Below are 14,550 nucleotides of genomic sequence, written 5' to 3' on the forward strand. Positions count from 1 at the left end.
GAAACTTCAGGGACAAATATACGGAGTTAGTCCATAATGCCTTTGTACCCATTAGAAAAGATGATAAGGAAAAGGATTGAGTCCATCCCTTTAAGCCTATTTATAGTCTCATTCACAGGCATCCTTTTACCTCTTTATCCTCCATGAAGAGGCCAGATTTCACCCTGAGTCTTTGCTTCAGCAGGTTCATGTGATTCATTGGGATGAAATAGGGAAAACACTGGGTTTTAGGAGTTGCAAAGGATTTAAATCCAAGGGCTAATGATTGGTAGTCTGTTATAGAATAGAGTCCAGAGTCCCTGTCTGGAGTCCAGAAAGGCCCTATTTTCAAAAGTGACCTGGTGTGTACTGCCTGGTTTCAGCCAAAGCCAATATGTGGGAGTTGGTTAGGCAATTCAGTAAAGGAGATGGGCTGGGTACCCCTCCAAGCCAGAAGGAGGTATAGGGAATCAAAGCCTGACAGGATGTCAGAGGTGTTGAGCATTGTTGCCTAGATCATTGGGAATACAAGCAGTGGACCGGAGGCTTCTACTTTCTAATCAGGCCCTTTGCTAGCAAGTATACTATTGCAGTTTTGGTGCTAACGTATCTTAGATATGACTAAAATCCATTGTACTTTGCTTAGGCTCCTACTTAGAAAGGTTTGGCTTGCCCTAAGCAGGCTGCATGTTTGTATTTGAAGTTTTACTTAGATCTGAGACCTGCTATTTAATCTTAAGAGCCTGGCTCCTTAGCTGAAGGTTTTGGTATCATAATAGGATCCTGTGTTGCTGTAGTGTAATTCTTTGTTCCCATTTCTACTGCCACCTGTCTCGTTTTGTGATTAATAGACATTAATGGTTTGTCCCCCTTCCTAACAAGAAACTCTTTGCACAAAGTCTCTCTGGTTGCTGAGGAGGACAGGGACCTAGGTTTAGACACTTTAGGAAAACCGCCTTGGAGAGTAAATCCAAATATTGCCCGTTTGTTGTGAGTTTTGCCCCACTCTGAGACTTTAGAAAAGTGAACAAAAGGGAATCCTGGTTAAACTTTTCCTTCCTCTGGCCTCTTCTGTCTGCCTCTCTTTTCTTTTTTCCAGGCCCTGAATTGAGGCTAGCTTTTCCTCTCCCTTCTAAAAAGAGAACCAGAGAGAATTAGTTTTGTTTTGCACCTCCAGAGCGGTTACAGATTCAGTTAGGGTTTTCTACCCAAGGATGATAAAAAGTAGTAATAGGTAAAGGAATGGAACAGATGGTGATAATGGATTGGAGCAATAGATCCTTCAGAAGTTTACTTTGCCTCCTTCGTAACCTTCCATAAAAGCACTCAGTCTCCCCCTCAGGATTCTCTTTCTAAAGCCTAATCATTCTTTTCCCCAACTCAACTCACTTTGCCCAAATCCTTGATAGTATGGATTTTTTACTAACTTTTATCTCATTCCTGCAGCTCTTCTTACTTATGTTGGTCAGAAGTCTTTCACTTCTAAACCTGATCACCAAATGTTGCTCTTCCTATTTCATAGTCGTTCTACACATGGTTTTTGAACATGAATAGTTCGTTTCTTTTACTAATTTAGTCTTTAAATAGTAAGTCCCTTTTAAAGGCATTAACATGCATCTAGGCTTCCAATCCTTTTATCTGGAATCTTGTAACCTTCCTTCCTATCCTTGGGTCTCCCTAGTGTAGCTGATCCAAGATCTAGGTGTGGTGAGCTGGCTGAGGCTTCTCTTTTCTGTCCCAAAACCGTGACATTCTCTGCATACCTGGAAGCTCTTAATGAGGGAGTCTATAAAAGATATGGAGGGAACTAGCTTCCTCAGCTGTAAATCTGTACCTTTTTATGGTTCTTCAGGATCATTCTCTCTTTCTCCAACATCATTCTAAACTGCCCTTTCCCAGCTCCTGGGAACTTCTGAAGATAACAAGGCTAGAAGCTTCTGTGGGGGTGAGGGGTATAGAAAGAAAGATGTAAGAGCAGGACTTCTTGGTGTTGAGTCTTGTTGTCATATAGATGAGAGAAACAAATGAAGGGGAAGGAAGGAACTGTTTTCCCCTGTTCTTTAAGGACCTTTGACAGGTGGTCACTCACCTGATTATTGAAATCCATCAAAAACTAAACACCTCTCTTGCTGCATGTCCATTGTTTCTAAACTCCAAAGGAATTACAAATTAATGGCAGTCTTCACACCTTTGCAGACCCTTTCAGTCCAGGGTGCTTCCAGTTTTATTCTTGTCTTTTCTCAGCTGTCCCTGCCATTAGTTTTTCCACCTCTCAGATCACTATTAATAGAATGTATTAGAATGGAATATTGTGTAGCAACTACTTAGGTGTGATTTTTAGAAACTCAGAATTGCTGTATTATGTACTTGGCACAATTTGCTTACCGTAATTTGCATAGTAATTGATAAATATTAGCTCTTAATTTTACCGGGTGATTTACAGTAGGATATTCCCTGAGTAGCTTCCAACTAGAGGGTAAGGGGTTGAGTGAAATTAGTGTGTGTGTATACCCATTACATGTGCAGGTACATTAGGAGGTTGGGAGAGTCCTCATTGTCCCTTACAGGTAGCTCGGGCTGGAAAATTGACATTGTTTCCTGGGGTAGACTTCCCTGCTTCTGCCTCACTAGATAGCACAAGCTGTAATTGCTACTGTCTACTGGTACTTAGCTTGGGGCACCCAACATCCCAAAAATGAACAAAGATAGGGTATAGGATAGCTACTCATGCATTGGGTTGGAAGATGTTTGGGGATAAAAGTCATCTTGCAATTTCTCCTGGGTGCCTTCTCAAAGTAGGAAACAGTGAGCAGCAGGGGGAGACAACCTATTTTTAGCTCAGGTAAAAAGGAGGGGTAGGTGTGAATAAAACAGTTCCTTGTTAGTTTACAGTATGTAGTACTTTTGTCCTCTCAACATCAGTCTTGTTGGTTTGAGGTGGAGTCAATCTGTCAGTAAAACTGACGGGACAGGGAAGGCAATAGTGGCACATTGAACCTTCAGTAGCCCTGTCCCCTCATTCTCGATCAGGTAGATGTTACAGTAGCTTTCCTTTTTTAAAAAATAAAAGGCAAGATTCATTTGGTACACCCAACTCATGCTTTGGAAGTGTGCTGTAGGTACATAGGAGAAATTTTTGAGATTCTCGACCACTCTTGGTACATTGGTAACGTGAATGGCTATGTTCGTTTAGTTTATAGGTGTTAGTAAAACTGATGAGGAAACCTAGGATCATGGAACTGCAGAGTAGGATAGACATTAGCTGGACCTTGAGAACGTTTACATCTTCGTTTTCTGGAAGCTGGGAGAGGGTTTTTTAATCTTTGGGACTGTTTTGGATCATGCTCTCTAGAGGTGGTATTCTAGGTCTCCTTCCTTGGGCTGCACGTCCCAGCCCTCTTCCAAAATGCCCCTAGTGGTTTTTCCTTCCCCCAAAGACCCCACCCGTCTTCTTAGTTCTTGAGCATAAGGTTTCATCCTCTCTCAGATCCTCTTCTGTTCCTGGTCTCTGAGGTGTAAATATGGCACTTGGTTAGGGAGAAGAGCTCATCACTGAATTCTAAATTCTTTGACTGCTTTTATTTTTCTCTTTTCAGGTTCAAGTGCTGGATTGTGTCATGTGACCATTCCAAAACTCAGAGCACCCTATGGCCATCTTTGCCCTCTGTCACATAACTTGAAAACTGCCTGATGGCCTTTTTGCAATGGTTCCCTCCAGGAATCGTTGATCTCAGTGAAAAAGTCCTTTCCCGGCATTTCAGTGCCCTTGTCAGCCCCATACTCCTCAGACACCCTTAACAAACAAAGGCAATCACGCACACAGTGTAACAAATACACAAAGTAAATAATAATTACACTAATTATGATCTGAGGGCACTGGTCAGGTCCACACACATCTTAAGGTGGTTGGGGGGGCGGTGCTAGTTCCCACTAGGCCACTGGGCTATGCCTCCAGGCCTCTTTGGGGATGGGGAGGACTAGGGAAAGGAGACTTCAACTCACAGACTTATAAGAGAAAGACCCTCCCCCAAAGGTCTTTATTTGGTGGTATGAAAGGGGCATATTCTAAGTGTCCCCAAGTCTAATGCCCCAGCTCTCTAGAATTTGTAGAAGGAAGTCACCTGATGCCTACTGTCCAACCCCCACCCTGTACCAAGATCAAGAGACATCAGCAATTGACCTTGGAGAAGGCATCTTCTGTTCTTCACTTCTCTCTTCCTCTCCTTCCACCAAGAAAAGGTGAATGGTGTTGACGGTTCTCCAAGATTGGGCCAGAAGAATGAATAGGGTCAGACAGGAGAGGCTGGGGGGTTAGCATAGCTGCTGTATGGGAGGAGGCAAGTTGACATGCTTAATAGCCCCTGTCTATTCCTATACTGAAACACCTCTCTCACTATGGGAATAAGATGCTAAAGCTCACCAACATCACCTTCCCAAGTGTGGTCACATACCTTTGCCCCTTCCACTGGCTGGGCCAGGTGGAAGAGTCACGCTCTTGGGAAGAACAAGCCTTCCTAGTCAGCTCTCCAGCTGGGGCTTAACTTTAGTTCAGTACCATTTGTATCAGAACCGTAACTGCAGGTTCTACTTCAGAGTAACAATTTTACTGAAGGTTCTCTCCCTCTCCTCTCCTGACCCTCTAGGCTCTTGCCTGGAGTCAAGAGGTCTGGTGGTGAGGTATGGATAGGGTGTGGATCAGGAGATTCTCAGCTCCTTGGCTTCAGGCACTGTCCAGCTGGGAGGCAGAGGGAAACTTGAGCTCTGAAGCCTGCGACTCCTCTAAGCCTCACATCTCTTCACCACTACTCTGGTGCCCTGGTTATCTGTCCCACAGCGAGAGGTATTTTATGTCCATAAAGTGCCCGTGGTAAGTGCTCAGAATTCATCTCTTGGCTGTGGCGGGTGCTGCTATTTTTCATTCCATCGAGGGGAAGAAACTGAGGCACAGTGAGTCCAGAGGAGGGTGGGTCAGGATTGTGGGAGGAATCAATAGGCCCAGCTAGTGACTTGGAGTGGTAACCAGCCCCTGCCTGCTTTCTAGCCTTCTGAACCAGGGAGTCCCCTTCCTTCCCATCCTCTGTTCTAACTGGCCTTGTCAGATGCTTTTCCCAACTGTATTGTCCCCATCCCTGCTGCCAGGTACTGCTAGATTCCAAAAATAAAACATAAAAATAATTATAGACACTCTGCTCCCTTTTCTCTCCCCTTCCACCCTGAGCTTTGGGGTTGGGGGATTAAAGTGTCCCCCCTCCAGAATTCCTTCCACCTTGGTCTGCTGGTCTATTCCCTAGCCCAGAGCAGTGATTTGGATTCAAATGCCCTGTAACCATCAGCCTCCTGACTACTCCTTTCTTGACCCCTCCTAACCCTCCCCAGGCCCAGGAACTCTGGGTTCTCCATACTCATCTTTTTATTGACCTGAAAATAAAGGCTGGGAGCAGGGGCATTCCACAGGCTCTTTGGTCTCTCTCTTGGCTGGGGAGAATTTGGGGATAAGCAGGCCATACCCTCCAGCTAAATAACTCAATGCTGTGAGGGCAGACCTGAGGGTTAGTTTAGTGGCTCTCATATAGATCCTGGATGTTGAGGGCTGGCTCCCCCATCCCCCAGCTCCTAAATCCTAACCTCACTATTTCCGTGACTGCTGGAATTCAATTCAACCCCTTTGGCTCAGGGAGGTTAATTAAGTAGGGTGATTATGGATTGGAAGCTTCACCATTTGTCAGCCCTCTTGCCATTACTCCCATTCCCAACCCTGGAGGCTTTACACAAGTGCTTAAGTAGGTGGGTATGGAGGGACAACAGGGTTGGGGAATAAGGGACAAATGGGGCACAGTGGGCAGGGGCCCTTCTATTTCAGTAAAGCCAAATACCAAAAAATGAAAAGTCACAATAAATAAATAAATAAAATTCCAAAATCCTCACTTTTGCCCCTGCCCTCACTTCCCTTCCCCAGGCCACTGCTGGAGAGAGAAAGGGAAGAAACTAAGAATGGATTTTTGATTTCCTCTCCTACTGAGAATGGTAGTCAGGGGGTCTCCCCAAACCATACCAAGCCTCTCTCCTTGCCAGTGAAAGAAAAGGAGACTTGATATGGGGCTTTCTCTTATTACTCCCTTTCGGTCTCTTTCTCATTGTTTATCTCTGCCTAGTCTCTGGCTCTTCTGCCTCTCTATCCCTTTGCCTTCTCACTGCTGCTCTTACTGTTCCTCTGTCTCTATCCCTCTGTTCTACCTCTGTCTCTATGTCTCTCTGTCTTCTTGCCAAACCTTCTCACCTGCAAACCTCAAACACTCCCCACCTGCCCTGCCCCCTCCTCTTCTCCCTTTCCCCCAAACCCCTCACCCCTCAATCCCCACCTGCCTCCCTCTGTTGTATTGCACACTGCTTGGGCAGGGAACAAGGTGTGATGTTCATGAGAAGAGGTGGAGGGAGATCTAGGGCCTGGGGGAGAATAGGGGTCAGGGCTGGGATCTAAGGGTGGGGTCTGTGGGGGAGGCATCCTCTCTCTGTCCCCCACCTTAGGAGCAGCCACAGCGATCCACCACCATGCCAGGGATCTTGCCGTAGATAATCTGCTGCTTGTCATTGAAGTAGAGCATGTTGATTGGGGACATCTTGGTGGGGGTACAGCAGGGCCCAGCAGAACCTCTTGGATTAGCCTGTTGCACCAAGTGGGTGTGGGGATACTTTTGCATGAACATGTACTCGCACTGGCCGGAGCAGTAGTTGGCCTTGTAGCGTTTAGGTGCAATAATCCAGTCCCAGCCGAAAGCCTCAAAGTCCACTGTGAGGGGGTATCGGCAGCAGCGGGACTCGCTTGAGTGCTCATCGCAGTCCAGGCCCAGGTTCCGCCGGGACCGTTTTGTGTTCTCTAGGACTCGAAGCTCCATGAAAGGATGCTGGGATGGGAGAGGAGAAAGAGATGTGAGAGAGCCCTGAAATGTTCCTCCTCCGTGTTCCTTTCTCACCTGCTCCTCAGCAGGGGCATGAGAACAGAGACCACTGACTTCTCAGTTTTTCCATCCCCAGCCCCTATATTCTGCCTACTTTTCTTGCTAGATAGCCATCTCTCCTCCAATTCACCTTTCCTAATTCTTCTTCTAGCAACCTAACCCTCATCAGCCCCTTGGCCTGGGGCCTCCTCAACAGCCCATTTTTGTGTTCCCACGGATCTCCCATTAACTCATACCTTTACCCCAAATCCAGTTTTCAGCTGTTGCCTGGCTTGGATCTCTGAAAAGTAATAGCTGCTACTCCCCTTATTCCCTCCCAAACTCCTCCTCTAGAATCAATTTCTGGCCCCGGGTAAATAATGCTGGTCCCCAACCCGCTTCACATTCCTCATCTATCTTTTCCAACATCCCACCTCCTCGGGGCCAGGTTACACATATCTGCCACCATCTCAGGCTCCCTGCTCACCAGCCCCTCAGCTCCTGGCCCCAGAGAGGTGACAGCCAGGTCTGTGCCACTGGGATCAAAGGCGTTGATCTCGATGCCCCAGTTGCTCTGTGGCTGGCGGAACCAGCTGTGTAGTACTTGCTTGAAGTCGATGCTCTGCCAGTGGCCGGAGCGTGAGTGTAGCTCAATCTTGAGTGAGCGGATACGGATGTGACGTCGGCCTCCGCCCCCTCCCCCAGCAGTCCCTTCCCCAGTTAGGGGTTTCAGTCGCAAGATCTGCAGGTAGACTGTGGCTGGGCGGGGCACTGGCCGTAGATACACCCACAGCTGGGCCTTTAGTACCTTTGTGAACATCACCTTGGGGCTGAAGTGGAAATGGCAGCAGAGAGGGCTGCCATCTGTCTGCACCGCAGGGTCCGCTGATAAGAGAAAAGGGGGTACAAGGTCAGCAAAGTGTGTTTATGAAGGGGGTCAGCAGCCCTGGGTGGCACTGACAACTTGGAATCCTCAGCCTAAGTTTTCCAGTTCTCCCTTCTCCCATGCCTGTCTTATTGACTACCATGTGACTGGTACCCAGAACAGTGTCTCCTGTCTTTCTCTAAAGGATGAATGCTCTTTCAGGTTTTACTGATCTGTACCCATTCCCTAACCTGTTTACCCTAAAGCATAGGTTCTCCCCTACTAGATGATCTGCAAAGATAGTTCTTAGATAATTCTCCAACTTTCCACAACATGTAGAGCTCTAACTTCTGATCCTTTGAAGCTCTTCATAGAAGCCAAAGCTTATATCACACCTGCTTTCTTCAGGTCACCTGCCCCCATTTTTGCTGTTTTGTCTGGTGGCCAGGTGGAGCCCGGCACAGCTCTGCCCCCAACCTCGAAAAAAGATGGCCTCTGAGACTGGACAACTTAGGATTCAGGTAGAGAGCATGAGCTAAACTTATTCCATGAAGTAAACCAGAATTCAGACCTAGGTTTCTTGGCATTGTTCCCACTAGAAATAACACTACCAGAAGAATGTATCTACTCAAATGCTCCTGTGCATCTGACTCTCCCATTAACCCGAAAACCAGTTTCCTCAGCCCCTTCCTCATTGTCATTTCTACCTCAGCTTTTAAGGAAGGGAAAAGCTAGCTCTCTGTGGTTTCCTCCTACTTGCCCAAAACATTAGAAATAATATTCAACACACCAGATTAACTGTAATCAGTCTTCTTCTCTCCCCTGAGCTTCCTGTCCAGTGTTAGTAAGTCTTTACAAAGGTTTAACATGCCAACTTTATATTTTGGCCCATTTCCCCTTGTTCTGGACACAAACTGACCCTTCTTGGTCTAAAAGATGATTCTCAATACCTGCCTCTGCTTCCACTGCAGCTCCCCTCAGTTCCCCTTTCTAATCCCTTAAATTAGTTGGGAATGCCTTAAATCGTGTTTCCATTGGTCAGGAAGACCCATTCTCACTCTAAATGGACTAAGAAGAAGAATCAGGAAGGAGCTTCCAGAACCATGTAAGTATGATTAGGAAGTCCAAGCCCTTATGTATCATGCCCAGGTCTCTGCATTCTGCATAATCATGGCAGACTTAGCATTTGCGGTCTCCCATCAGCATTCCCCCATCTCCACCCTAGCAGCAGGAGGATCCTCCAAGTGAGATGGGGAGGAAAGTGCTTACTGCTCTTCATATATTCAAGACATAGGACACCAAGTTCCTCTGCAGCTTCCTTTCCCTTGGTTCTTCACTGAGATCCCAGGGCGCAGGTCACCCTCCCAGTAACCCTCCTCCTGGAGCTGCAGTGATGGCACAGTGGGGTGGGGTTGGTGGAGCTTCAGACACTGGGAGAGCTGAGGCAGGAAAGCCAGGGGAAGTGACGAGCAACAATCCAAATAGCATACTACGCCTAATTTTAGCGTAAGGATTGTCTTATTTTGCTGTCTGTTTTGACCGTTAGGTACTAATCTCAATGAGTGTGGACACTGTTGATACTGTGTGTTTTGCTCATTGCAGTTTCAGTGCCTACCACAGTCTGAGGCAGTGCTCAGTAAATGAATGCTGAATGAATTCCTAACTCCCAATCTTAAATTATACAGGCCAGTGCCTGAAAGTTCTTCCAGCCATCTGAACAGTGTTCTTTGGCTACGGTTGAAGTGGGTTTAATCACTCCCTGACTTCTCATTAACCAGCATGTGACCTTACCCACCAAACTTCTCGGTGATACAGATAAAAAATCCTTGCTCCATAGGAGTGCTGAACATTAAATAAAGAATGTGAAAATGGTACTAACTTCTCAATAAACTTTGGTTTATTGTTGGTTTTCTAAGCTGACCCAAGGCTTTAGAGACAGGGGACTGGGCACCAAGGGCCCCAGGCCTCCAAGTCTTTAGGCAGAGGCCCCCATCCCCACCCCAGGGAATCACCGTACCCTTCCCATCCAGTGGATGTGGGGACAGTCAGGTACTACAAGGAGACAGGACGGAGACAGTGTATGACCGTGGAGGAGAGAAGTGAGGGAGGATCATGGTAGGGGGAGAAGAAATCAGTTTGGGATTTGGAGAACACTGGAAGAGAAGGGGGAATTTAAAGGAGTGGGTGGACGTTAAGAAGCAAAAGGAGAATGAATGATAGCTAAGCCTAATGGGATAAAAAGAGGGGATAGAACAGATACACAGGGAGGAACAAAGGAGAAGCAGGTAGAGCCACAGAGGGAAACAAGGGGCTTCAGAGAGTCCCCAACACACACATAGGCCCAGCTCCCAAAGGGGAGGGGAAGGAGCCACATCTGTGTTGGATTGATCGGGTTGGTGGCAGGCAGCAGGTCAGGTTTAGTAGGCGGTGCTGGTCTGGAGAGAGGTCATTGCACTATTTTCAGCAAAAGCCCAACCCCCTCACTGCTCACCACCTCACCCTCCCCCCTACCCCCATACACACTCTTCTTACCCTGGCTGGAAGGCCTAGGGGCAGGAGGTTGGGCCGAGAGGACGGGGGCCTCTTGGTATAGGGAGGAGAGAGAAACTGAGGGGCTGGGCTTGGTTCCCAGAAGGGCAAGGGGGCTGGGTTCCCAGGATGAAGGCTGGGGTGGGAGAGCCTGAGAGGGTGGAGGGAACTAGGGCAGGCACTGCAGCCTAGGAGAGGTGGGGGCTGGGGTCCAGGGTTGAAGGCTGGGGGAGGGGAGAAGGGGGAGGGGATCGGAGGCCATCTCTGCTGACAAACACCTCCCCCGATTAGCAGAGCACAAGTCTCTTATTAAAGCGGGTCCCTGGGGATTAGACTATAAAAGTCTCTTTTTCCTTTTCCCCTCTCTCCCTCCCCTCCCCTCCCCTCCACTCCCCCTCCCTCTCTTAAGAGCTCAGCTAGGTTCTTAAAGGGGACGTACAATACCTGGCGGGAGACCCAATCCCTAGTTATCTAAATCCTGGGGTGGCATGAGGGCGGCAGTTGGGGGTGAAACCCCACCTGCTGTAGTTCTTCTCCCTTCTCCCCAGCCCAGCCTAGCCTGCACTTTCCAATCCAGGCATGCAGAGTCCATTTCACTTCCCGCATCCCCATTACCGTGGCTAACTCTGGACTTAGGCCCGTTGGTTAAAGGATGCTGAGGACAGAAATCGTCAAGGGGAAGCCCACAGCTCTATCTACTCAAATACTCACACACACTATACCATTTAGACCAGAGAGGACCTTTTCCTTCCATACCCTTCATTTTCTAGCAAACTCTTCCTTCCTCGGAATTCCTCTACAACTCTGTTCCACAAATCCCCACCCCCAAGCTGCCCTCAATCTCAGACTAACCCTAGCCTCTTATAAAGCAGAAGCGTTAAGAACAGAAGGGATACGGAGGGAACCCAAGATCAGATCCCAGGACTTCACCTCCACCGTACTCTCAAATTAGTTTCCTAGTTCTTTGAGTTTTCTTTTCTTTACAGCCCTGACCAAGTACTGTGGAGTTTGGCTCTGCAGAAAAATTGGTGGCAGTGTGAGGCACTCCGCCTCCCAGATACACACCTGGGTTCCTGTGCCTCTCCCATGGGGGTAGGCCACTAGGACTCCCCTCAGCCCCCAGTTTTATGACCCATCTGCCAATAAAAGAGTCTCTCCCCTCTTCTGTTCACAGCCATAAAACCAAACGGGGGGGGGGGGGGTGCGCGCGCGCGCCTTGGGGGGGGGGTCAGTTTACTCTGCCAAACCTCTAGGGAGTAAGAGAGAGCCTGGTCCCCCGGAGTTGGAGGTTGGGGGGTAGACCGTAGTGGGGGAGGGGAAAGGGAGTCATCTTACCCTAGGGAGGGCTGGGGAGTTTGGGGGTGCTGGGGGGAGTGTTGGCCTGGATTTTCCAGGCCATAAAATTTCAAAGCAGCTCAAGTCTATTAACATGTTCATCTTTCATCTGGCCAGGGGCTTGGATACCTGGGTTCCTCCTACTTCCCCATCTATTCCTTTATTTTTCTCCCTAGGTCCTCTCTCTTCTCAAGTCCGAGTTCAGTAGGGGACGATGAATAAGGGATAGAACACTACGGTTTGAGCAGCCAAACGGATGCCCTTAACCCCGGCGCAATGGAGCTGAGTTCTCTGAGCTCGGTCCGTACCGAGAAGGCACAGCTTTTCTGTTCCTTAGGGAGACCGGGTGTCAGAGGTCTCCGAGTGGAATGTGTGCCAGCTGGGCTGCGTACCGGGAGAGACACGGGGCTCTTGGGTCTCATTCCTGGGAGAGGGAGAGGGGCACTGAGTTCTCTGTAGCCCGGTGAGCGCGTTGCGGAGCCCAGGGTGGAAGGGGTGGAGAGTTGATGCCAGGGGCATTGGGAGGCAGAGAGCACTGCAGCCCTGCCAGTTATGCGGGGGTCCGGAAGCCTCCCGATTCTGGTCTCCAGCCTCTCCACCACGACTCTTTCAGGACTCAGGTGGTGCCCCTTCCCTCCGCTGCAGGCGGGCCCCAGCTTCCCCAGACTCCCTGTAACACAGGTCCCTCTCACACATTCCGGGTTAGAAAGCGGTATGTCGCAACCCTCTCGTTCGGCCGCCCCCCACCTCCAGGAACGGGGCGTGCACACAACTCCAAAGCCCGTCTCCACCGCTCGAAAAACTTCTAGGAAGCAGCCCCAGCCCCGCAATCCGTCAAGTTTTCGCAGAAAAGGCTTCCGGGCCGGAGCTACCGGGAGCGCCCCGCTTCGGAGCGGGAGGCTCTCACTTTCCCGGAGTCCGGGTCAGCACCCCACCGCTCGCGCCCGGCCATCCACTTACTCTCCTGGGCCATACTAATGACAGTCTCAGTGGTGGCGTGATACTCGTCCTCCTCCAGGAAGTCCTCGGGCTGCAGCGCGTCGCCCTGGAAGTCGTGCAGGTCCAGGATCTGCTGCAGCGGCGGCGCCTTGGGCAGCAGCTGCTTCACCACCTCGCGGCTGATGTTAGGCGCCTCCTTGAGCCTCAGTTTGCTCAGGATCTGCGACTTGATGCTCTCCAGGCGCAGCTCGCGGCTGTGCTGCCGCCACAAGCACACGGGGCAGCCGTCGGGCTCGGGCGCCGCGGACGGGGCCGGCCGGCTTAAGCGCTCCCCCCCGACCCCCGCCGCCGCCGCCGCCGCCGCCGCCACCGCGGGGCCCTCGGCCGCCTCCCCCCGGGGCCGCAGCTCCAGGGCGAGGAGCAGGAAGCCCAGCAGCAGCGGGGCCGCGAGCACCATGCTGGAGGGGAGGGGAGGGAGGACTGGGGGGCGGGGACGCCGGAGTCCCGCGGGGAGGGGGCGGAGGGAGGGGGGAGGGAGGAGGAGGAGGGGGTCCCGGCGGCGCGGGATTGGGGGCTGCCCGGCCGAGGGGGGCCCGGGGGGGGCCGGGGGCGGCGGGCGCGCGGGCGGGGCGGGCGGGCGGCCGGGGCGGGCGGCTGGGGGGGCCCGAGCCCGGGCCAGGCCCTTTATAGCCCCGGCCCCCGTGTCGTCAGCGGCCGCGATTGGCTGCGGAGCCAACAAAAGAGGCAGCGCTGTCATCCGAGGCGAGAGAGGGAGCCGGAGAGAGCCGTGGAAAAGAGAGAGAGAGGGAGGGAGCAAGGGGCCAGAGAGAGATGGAGAGACCGAAATATTGGGGTGGGGGAGAGGAAGGGAGAGAGAGAGACTCAGAGAAACCAAGGAAAGACAGAGAAATTAAGAGGGAAGAGACAGATCAGAGATAGGAAGAGCAGAAGGAAGAGGAGGAGAGAGAGACAAAGGGGATGGGGAATGAGAGGGGAAGACACCGAGAGCAGAGACTTAGCTAGAGAGAGAAAGAAAGAGACAGGCACAACTAGTAGGGGAGTTAGAATGGGGAGAGACAGAGACAAAGATAAAGGAGAGACTAGAGAGAGGAGAGAGGTATGGTTAGACAGGGGGAGAGATGAAGGTCTAACAGAGCCAGACCTCAAGAGGTCAGGGATGCAGAGAGATGGAAGCAGAGGTAGAGGAACTGATGGGACCAGAGCTCTGGGAAAGAGGCAGGGGCGAGGGAGAGGGGCAGAGACTTGGAGATACCTAGGGAGGCCCGGAGGAGGCCCACACAGAATATCGAGGGAAGGCAGGGGTGAGGAGACAGACTCCTGAGGGAATGAGAGACAGCACAGTGACAGGAGTCAGTGGGAGCATGGAGAGCGTGAGGGGAAGTAGGTGGAGAATCTGAGCCCAGAAGAGCCCTAACTACTAAGGGTTGCCCAAAGAAGCTGTTTAAAGAAGCCATGGAGAGGAGCCTCGGGCGGAAGGAATCAGGAAGAGAGAGGAGGACTTGGGGATAGGCGTTAGCCAGGGAGACTAGGAGTCTCTTTGGACAGGGACAATCTGAGAAGGTAAAGTGGTTGGGAAGCCCTGAGTCAAGAGGAAGACTTAGAGCTGGGAAGAGTTCATTAGCTTGAAATTGAGACTTGAAAAGGATAAGATAATAAGCAGGTTGGAAGAGGCAGAAACTGGGGGCTCCTGGGGGCCAATTAGGAAGAAGCAGGGGTGAGGACCACTATACTTACAGAGGAATCTGGATCTCTGGTTTTCTAACTATACTTATAAATCTGCAGGGTCTTAGGTCTGAGAGGGAGCTAATAGTTTTAGGGATGAGAATAAGAGTGATCTGCCCTCAGATGCCTGAGTTGGAGATGGCAAGTTCCAAAGGAAGGAACCCAGAGATACAGGACCAACCCTAGTCTTCAAGTGTGACACTGGGTACAGCCAGAGGGCAGAGT

General features: G+C 50.5%; 1 protein-coding gene across 1 annotated transcript; it reads right to left on the bottom strand.

The window, feature by feature from the left end:
- Positions 1-6,390: 6,390 nt before the first annotated feature.
- On the bottom strand, positions 6,391-13,039 carry GDF11 (growth differentiation factor 11). The gene is made up of 3 exons (XM_054590707.1): positions 12,604-13,039; positions 7,402-7,799; positions 6,391-6,881 (listed from the first exon to the last, which is right to left on the bottom strand). The coding sequence occupies exons 1-3, from the start codon at positions 13,037-13,039 to the stop codon at positions 6,501-6,503; spliced, it is 1,215 nt and encodes a 404-aa protein (XP_054446682.1). The 3' UTR covers positions 6,391-6,500.
- Positions 13,040-14,550: the final 1,511 nt, after the last annotated feature.

The sequence above is a fragment of the Pteronotus mesoamericanus genome, unplaced genomic scaffold, assembly GCF_021234165.1.
Source record: "Pteronotus mesoamericanus isolate MK-2021 breed Mesoamerican mustached bat unplaced genomic scaffold, CSHL_Meso_final scaffold_21, whole genome shotgun sequence".
Taxonomy (NCBI): Eukaryota; Metazoa; Chordata; class Mammalia; order Chiroptera; family Mormoopidae; genus Pteronotus; species Pteronotus mesoamericanus.